At 58.8% G+C, this 7,663-nt stretch overlaps 1 protein-coding gene across 2 annotated transcripts in view; it reads right to left on the bottom strand.

The window, feature by feature from the left end:
* The window catches only part of STAT3 (signal transducer and activator of transcription 3 (acute-phase response factor)), an 8,169-nt gene extending 704 nt beyond the window's left edge, over positions 1-7,465 (bottom strand). Inside the window, exons 1-20 of one of the 2 annotated variants that reach the window (XM_010286014.1) lie at positions 7,323-7,465; positions 6,577-6,721; positions 6,346-6,444; positions 5,799-5,894; positions 5,633-5,714; positions 5,134-5,228; positions 4,773-4,924; positions 4,182-4,340; positions 3,965-4,057; positions 3,107-3,166; positions 2,788-2,817; positions 2,567-2,660; positions 2,434-2,481; positions 2,091-2,174; positions 1,897-1,995; positions 1,589-1,724; positions 1,440-1,492; positions 1,256-1,350; positions 788-927; positions 209-424 (exon numbers count right to left, since the gene is read on the bottom strand). In XM_010286014.1, coding sequence (XP_010284316.1) covers positions 209-424; positions 788-927; positions 1,256-1,350; positions 1,440-1,492; positions 1,589-1,724; positions 1,897-1,995; positions 2,091-2,174; positions 2,434-2,481; positions 2,567-2,660; positions 2,788-2,817; positions 3,107-3,166; positions 3,965-4,057; positions 4,182-4,340; positions 4,773-4,924; positions 5,134-5,228; positions 5,633-5,714; positions 5,799-5,894; positions 6,346-6,444; positions 6,577-6,721; positions 7,323-7,450 — 2,104 coding nt within the window. In that variant the 5' untranslated portion in view covers positions 7,451-7,465. The remainder of the gene's footprint in view (positions 1-208; positions 425-787; positions 928-1,255; positions 1,351-1,439; positions 1,493-1,588; positions 1,725-1,896; positions 1,996-2,090; positions 2,175-2,433; positions 2,482-2,566; positions 2,661-2,787; positions 2,818-3,106; positions 3,167-3,964; positions 4,058-4,181; positions 4,341-4,772; positions 4,925-5,133; positions 5,229-5,632; positions 5,715-5,798; positions 5,895-6,345; positions 6,445-6,576; positions 6,722-7,322) is intronic. The other variant, XM_010286015.1, reaches the window with a different exon arrangement.
* Between the last annotated feature and the right edge of the window lie 198 nt (positions 7,466-7,663).

Genomic DNA, 7,663 nt, shown 5'->3' on the forward strand with positions numbered 1-7,663 from the left:
TTGCTCTCTCGGGCTCCGGAGCGCAGGCCTGCGGGCAGCGCCCACCCTCCCAGCCCCTGCGCAGCCCTCGCTGCCCGCACCCCACGGGGTGGCTTTGCCCTCCGGGGACTGGCACAGGATCCTGGCAGGTGACAGCTCTTCCACCAGTGCTGTCCCTGGAGTCTCCCCGTGACACAGGAGCCATGCTGGAACGCAGAAAGTCAACAACTACCTGAGTCAGTAGCTTCAGAGTGCTCCTGGCTCTCGGAGCGGCAGTACTTCCCAAACGCCTCCTCCTTGGGAATGTCTGGGTACAGGTACACCAGGGGGGACACCAGGATGTTGGTGGCATCCATGATTTTGTAGCCCATGATGATCTCCGCAAATGACATGTTGTTCAGCTGCTGCTTGGTGTAAGGCTCCACAGACTGGATCTGGGTCTTCCCTGCACAAGGAGACTTTTGACACAGGGCAAGACACCTGCGTTCCTCAGGGAAAGGCAGGGCCTTTCTCCAACACTCCAGGAGCGGCAGGGACAAGATGGGCCTGGGGCTGTGCTCAGCCTCACGAGGCACCCAGCAGACCACAGGGCAGGATGGGGACCTGCCAGGTGGTTCAGGGCCACAGAAAATGGCACCCTACGGGCAGCACATGGGCAGGGGCACCCAGGAGGCAGAGACCAGCAAAGGGCACCCAGGCTCAAAGATTTAACCTAGGGAGAGGGCTTGTTAGGACAAGGACAAATGTCTTATTGAGGGTTCCAAACCCCTTTTGGAGCCAGGAACGCTGTCTGAGCAAGGCAACGTACCACTGATGTCCTTCTCCACCCACGTGAAGGTGATGCCACCTTCCTTGCTGCTCTCGCTGAACCGCAGCAGGAAGGTTCCCGGAGGCTTGGTGCTCAGGATGGCTCGCTCCCGCTCCTTGCTGATGAACCCCATTATGTACCTGGGCATCAGGAAGCGAGGAGAGCAAGGGTGGGTCAAGATACCACAGTAGCTCTTCCAGGGTGTGAACCCTGCCATCTCTCTATGCGGCATCAGGCAGCAGCAGGGCCTGGCCACCGGCAGGGCCACCGGCATTTTAGGTATTCCTAGATGCCAGGGAGGGTTTTCACTCTGAACCAGCCAATAGGACCTGGACAGAAAAAGCATCCCAGGCGAGCCCACCTGCACCTGGAGAAGGTACTCCAACTCCATCAGGACACAACTCGTGGGACCCCTCCCAAGACCCAGCCCAACCAAGGGTCTCTGGACCGACACTGGCCGAGGCTCACCCTTCATTCCACAGCGCCAGGATGTACTTTTTCACCAAGTCAATGATGTTGTCCAGCCAGACCCAGAAAGAGAAGCCTTTTCCAGCCATGTTCTCCTGAGGAAGAGGGCAAAGAGGTTGTGAGCATGGCTTGGAGGAAGGGAACAGCCAAGGGAAGGCGCTCGGGGGAAGAGAGGGAGTTATACCTTGCAGAACTTGGCCCAGGTGATCTGACAGCCAGAGTAATTCACACCTGGCCCTGGCAGAGAAGAACAGGAGCATCAACATTTAGATAGAGCTGTTCTTCAACAGCTGGGGGACAGCAGGGATGGGCAGGACACCCACGCCGAGTTACCTAGAAGTTTTTCTGCCAGTGTTGTCAGCTGCTCGATGCTGAGGCCACGCTTCGTGGTAGAGGAGAACTGCCAGCTCAGGACCTCTGCCACCTGGTCCCAGGTCCCAATGGGGGGCTTGGTGAAGAAGTTCACGTTCTGCACAAGGGAAAACACAGCCCCAAGCAAGACATGGGACAGAAGCAGGGCCAGGTCCTGCCCCAGCCCTGCTGCCAGACCACAGCTTCCCTTTCCCTGCCTGCAGCGACACTCTGGTCCCAAAGCCTGCACTGCTGCTCTTGCCAGCCATCCCCTCCGTGCCGGGCCCTACCTTGGGGTTGTTGGTCAGCATGTTGTACCACAGGATGGACGCCCAGGCATTGGGCATCTGGCAGATGTTGGAGATGACCACCACAGGCAGCGAGTGGGTCTGCAAAGACAGGACGTGACCACAGGCTGGGACACCTCTCAGGGCTCCTCTGCACGCAGGCCCATGGCAGCGAGAGGCAGTGACCCACAGCTCACCTCCAGGTCGATCTTCAGCCCCTGGTGATAGACCTCTGTCTCAAAGGTGATGAGGTGCAGCTCCTCGGTGACTATCAGCGAGGCCTAGGGTGGAAGAGGACATGTTGAGCACACAGGAGATGCCTGCCCTCAGCCTGACACACGGCCCAACGCTGCTGCTCAGGTCTGGGTGGAGAGGGCTGGTCTGGCAGCTGCCAACACACCAGAGGGATGCCTGCGGATAACCCCTTCTCGGGGCAGGGCTCCCACCTCCCCTCATGGCTCAGCTGCTCGACAGGGAGAGAGACAGGGAGCAGAGCTGCCAGCAAAGGGCTCTCCTAGCCAGGGCTCCCCCGGCACTTACGTCGCAGTTGGCTCTGCCTCCGTTACCGCACCGCTGCTCCCGCAGGGTCTGCGAAGAGACGGAACAGGCTGAAGCAACACTCTGACAGCAACACAGCCTTACCAGGAGCAGCCCGAGAGCTCGTGGTACCTACCAGGTGCTTGAACTCTGCTGAGAGGCTGCCATTGTTCGACTCCTCCATGTTCATGACCTTGGTGTTTGTCCCCAGGATGTTAAACTTCCGGGACCTCAAAAGAGGAAAGACAGAGCATGGCTGACGGGGCCCTCTCAGAGCGAACGTGCAGTAGGACTTTTGCCAAGATTAAAAGCAGAAGCAAGAAAAAAACCAAAACTGAAACAAAACATTGCACTTACCCCCGAAGTGCTGCAACATCCCCAGAGTCCCTAGGAAAGGAGAGAGAGACACACAGTCATGGCCACCTTCCCACCCTGACACAGACATGCTGGTGTGTGGGGCTGGCTGCATCACAACACTGAGTCCCACAAGCCCCCCAGGCTGTCCTCCCACATGGGAACGAATGCTTGGGACCCAGCACCACCCTACATCCTCCCCTTCTACCGGGGGTGACACTGGCCCTTGGTGCAGGGATGGAGCCTGACCCAACAGCAGCAGAAACCAGTCCCACTCCAGTAACCCCATCCAGTGTTGCCAAGATCAGAGCACAGAACTCACTTGTCAATGCAGACTTTAATTTTCAGCTGATAATTCAGCTCTGGAAACTTGACCAACAACCTGCAAAGAGTCAGCAGAGGCAGAGTGTGAGCGTGAACATCCTGCACACACAAACAACTCCAGCGCAGCATCTGGCACAGACCGCAAACCAGCTGGATGGACAGCAGTCCTGTGTGCATCCCCAGCAGGTAGCACCACGGTTCACACCACAAAGCCCACGAGGATGCAGCATTATCCAGCTCCTCTGCCATCCCCGAGCCCATCTGCATGCAGGTCTGTGACATGTCAGCCCCAACACTTGTCCCCAGCACTGATGCTCCCCCGAGTCCCCTGAGGAGGGCTCGTTTTGGCTGCTGACTGCGCACACCAGGCAGGAACTTGCTCTGAACGAACACCCTCTGCGCTGCTCTGTGGCCAGATGCTGCCACATGCCAAGGGGGCAAGGGGGGCACAGCTGGGAGACTCTGAACAAGCTCCAGGCAGAGCCTGGTGTCAGAGCAGCCTCTCTCTGCAGAGGTTGGCAGGGGACATGGGCCAGCTGAGAGGCAGCTGGCCAGGGACGCGCTGACGCTTCCTGCCGCCCACCCCCGTAGCAGGATTTACCAGAACCCCGGCTGCCTCCAGGAACACGGCAGAGCCCCAGCCAGCTGCCGCCATCCCCGCACTGAGTCATGCAGGCGGCACTCCAGCAGGGCCAGCCTGCTGGGATTCATTCCCTCCCAGCACCAGCACTCCCCAGGCAAGCCAGAGGCTGGATCCACACCATTTCCTTCGCAGAGAGATCCTGCTTTGCTTTCCCCCGCAAGGCTCCTTTCCCCCACCGGCGTCGCAGCGGGATCGCAGGGGCCAGCGACGCACCTGACTTTGGTGGTGAACTGCACGCCAGTTTTGATGACCAGGGGCCGGTCGGGGTGCATGGGCATGCAGGGCTGCCTCTCCACGACGAAAGCGCTGCGGGCAAAAGACAAGAACTGCAGTCAAACCTCAGGCCTGGCCCAGTCCACTCGCTGCCCACCCCTCCACCCACTGCCTGTGACCAGGGGACTGCCCGCAGCTCCCTCCCAGCCCTCGGCACCTTTTCATCAGATTCCTAAACAGCTCCACGATCCGCTCCTCCAGCATGGGCCGGTGTTGGACGATTGGATCGCCCTTGTAGGATACTTTCTGCTGCAGTTCTTCCAACTTCTTGATTTGTTGCCGGGTCTGGAGCTGTGATTCGGCAAGAGAGGTTATCCTAGGGGAGCAGGAATAACCAGCGTTAGCGCTGGCTGCCGGGCCCTGCGCGGTCCCGGCCCGCAGAGCCCTCCCGTTCCCTCACTTGTGCGAGGGAGGATGCTCTCTGTACCAAACCAGCAGAGAACAGAACACGTTCACGTCTCCTGGCTCAGTGCATTTTTCCAGGCCATGCATTACAAAAAAAACCTGCACTCGCCCAAGTTCTGCAGAAACACACCAGGAACAGGAACTTCTCACAGCAGCCCTAAAACAGTGCTAACCATTACAGCACTAGTGCCCAGTACCGAGGATCAGTACAACTAGCGGAGTACATTTATGCTTGCAGGCATCAGAAGCCATTTTGCAAGGATGAGACAAAGAGCTCATTTCCACTGCAGGTGTTTGATTGCCACCTCTCTAGGGACCGATGCAACCCCCAGCCAGCTCCTACCAGTTCTCAAGCCGGTCTAAGCAGATATTCGGTGGGCCACCAATGCAGGCGATCTGCTGCCGTCTCTTCCAGTCTGCCAGTTCCTCATCCGCCAGCATCTTCTGCACATACTCCATGGCTGATAGCAGTCCAGCCAGCTCACTCACAATACCCTGTCAAAAAAGAAAGCAGAACCTTCAACACCTTCTGACGCCCTCCAAGATCTGCAAGTTTCACATTCACAGACAAGAAACAAGTCACCCTGGGCTGTATCTCCAGTGCTGCTCTCAGTTCTGGCCATGCAGGAACACCAAACTCATGCCACAGTAAAAGGGCACCACCGCACCCCAGGGGGATCTGGAGGGCCAGCCGCGTGACGTACCCTTCGCATTTGATCCAGCGCCGTGAGCATCTGTTCCAGCTGCTGCATTTTCTGCCGGGTCACCGACTGATTGTTTCCATTCAGATCCTGCATGTCTGTGCAGAGAGGTGAGAAATGTTCAGCCATGCACATGGACTCCTGCCCTCCCAAGCATCACACAAACAAAAGACTTCCACTGCAAAGGAGCAGGCACCCTAGAAGGCAGCAACCTCACACAGCCGCTAAACACCTTGCTGGCTTTCGGGCATGCACAGCAGCGCTATCACCTCCACGTGCCATTTCTCTGCTCACTGGCAGAGCTCTGGTTCAGCTCCCCTGGAGGCAGCGTCAGTGGCCGAAACAAAACACAAGGTTTCTCCAATTGCCACGCAAATGCCCTGAGCCTAAGCCACCCTTCTTGCTTGGAGAGGAGGCTCTGGGAGGGCTGGAACACACCCTCCAGCAAGTTCCCGTGCAGGAACACACTTTGGTTTGTCAGATGCTAATGAGCTTCCATTACCTCCTTGGCTTTTCAAAGTCTTGTAGTTAAAATCAAAGTCATCCTGGAGATTCTCCACCACTTTCATCTTCTGCTCCAGATCCTGCAAGGCAAGAGATGTGGATTTATTCAAAGCATTAAATCAGTGGGGTGGGGAAAGGAGAAGGTGCCTAGGCAGCACACATACCTGCACCCTCTTCCTCACATCCTGCAGATGCTGCTCCAGCATCTGCTGCTTTTCTGTCACTACAGCTGCTGTTGGATGTGTCGCCTGTCCCCCTTGCTGCAGAGGGGACAAGGAAGGCATTAGAACAGGGCCACGACCCAGGGGCGCTCCCCTCCCAGCCTGAGGAGGTTTTGCAGGAAGGGTCCTCACACCCCCCTCCACTAACAAAAGCCAGTGTCGCTAGCCACTCGCTCGCAGCATTAGCTGCGGGGCTGCCCAGCAAGCTGCATGGTGGAGGGCACACCCCACGCACGGGGCGAGAGGAGAGACGGATGCTCAAAGCTAACAGCCACCCCAGGCAGAGAGCACCAAGGCTGCATCCTGGTGGGAAGCAGCTGTGGGCCAGAGAGCAGAAGTTATCAGCCCCTGCAACTGGACCATCCCTCAGCACAAAGCAGCTATTGTCACCGAAGGAAGCAAGTCGGGGGCTTTGGGCTGGAGCTTCCCCACAGCACCAAGTACCCATGCAGTGCTGCCGGGCAGGTGACGGGACACCCGAGCCACTTACCTGGGCTGCGGTGGCAGCTGTCTGGAGGAGCCGGGACTCTTCCCACAGGCAGCGAGCCACGATGCGGGCTATTTCCATCGGCTTCTCCAGGTATCTGCTCTGTAAGAGGTTCCAACCCCCAAGGTTAGCAGGCACAATGTAACTCCTGGGATCTCCGCATGCCGTAGGGCTATGGCTCTTCCACAGGCTCCCCCCACAGCCCCCCTCCCAAATCAGTGCTTCCCGCCTCACCTGCAGGAACTGCTTGATGCGCCGCAGGTTGTGCTGGTACAAGACGTTGGACTCCTGCAGGAAGCGGCTGTACTGCTGGTCGATCTCCCCCAGCAGGTTGTGGAACACCAGCGTGGCGTGCGACTCCTTGCTGGCGGCGTAGGCCCTGCGCGAGGGAGGGCAGAGTCCTGGGTGCCCAGCACAGGGGAAGGGGCAAGGCAGCGCCGCAGGCAGGGCGGCTCTGCTCACACCCGCCGTCCCCTCTGCGGTTCGACATCCCAGCCATCTTTCTAACCTGCACCAGAGCAGGGGCTAGAGCAGCCCTGACTTGCTTCACACCAATAAACTGAGCCCTCAGACTGCACCCACAAGGGCAGGACAACAGAGAGGTTTTGGTCTCGGGCTTACAGTCTGGCCTTAAGCCAGGCACACAGCACACACGAGCACCTCACCAGTTCCACGTGCTCTCTGGACGGGATCCAGGAACTGGTGCTCTGTGTCAACCTCATTTACAACAGAGGCCACTGTAAGTCAGCCCTGGACGTGGACACCTCTGCTTTGGAGCTGCCCCTTCTCCTGGTCTGGGGTCTGACACCATGCGCACAGAGTCTCCGCTCCCCTTGGTGCCACACAAGCCTCGGGAAGGAAGACCAGTCCTGCCGTGTCAAGAGCCCAGGGAAAGCGGCAAGAGCTCCTCCAGACCTGCTGCCTCCCCTGAGTGGGTGTCCCGAGCAAAGTTTCCACTTCAACGCTTTGTAAGGCCTTACCAGTCCTGGCTCTCAATCCATGGGGCCAGGAACTGCCGGAGCTCCATGGGAAAGCTGTCGCTGTAGAGCTGGTGGAGCTGCTCCAGGTAACGCGTGTCGAGCTGCTGCAGCTGGTTCCACTGCGCCATCCTGGCCAGCTCCGGAGACCTGGTGGGACGGGCACACGTGCTGCTCAGAGCCGGTACCTGGGAGCCTCCAGGCTACCCCCAGCCACAATCGCTGCTGCCCTTTGGGGAGGGCTGATGGGGCCAGAACCAGAGACGGCTGGGGCACAGCGCGCCCAGGGCACGCGGCTCCAGGGAGGGTGCTGGCGCAGGCAAGGGCCAGGCAGTGCCCGTCCC

This window comes from Phaethon lepturus, unplaced genomic scaffold (assembly GCF_000687285.1).
Source record: "Phaethon lepturus isolate BGI_N335 unplaced genomic scaffold, ASM68728v1 scaffold27724, whole genome shotgun sequence".
NCBI lineage: Eukaryota > Metazoa > Chordata > Aves > Phaethontiformes > Phaethontidae > Phaethon > Phaethon lepturus.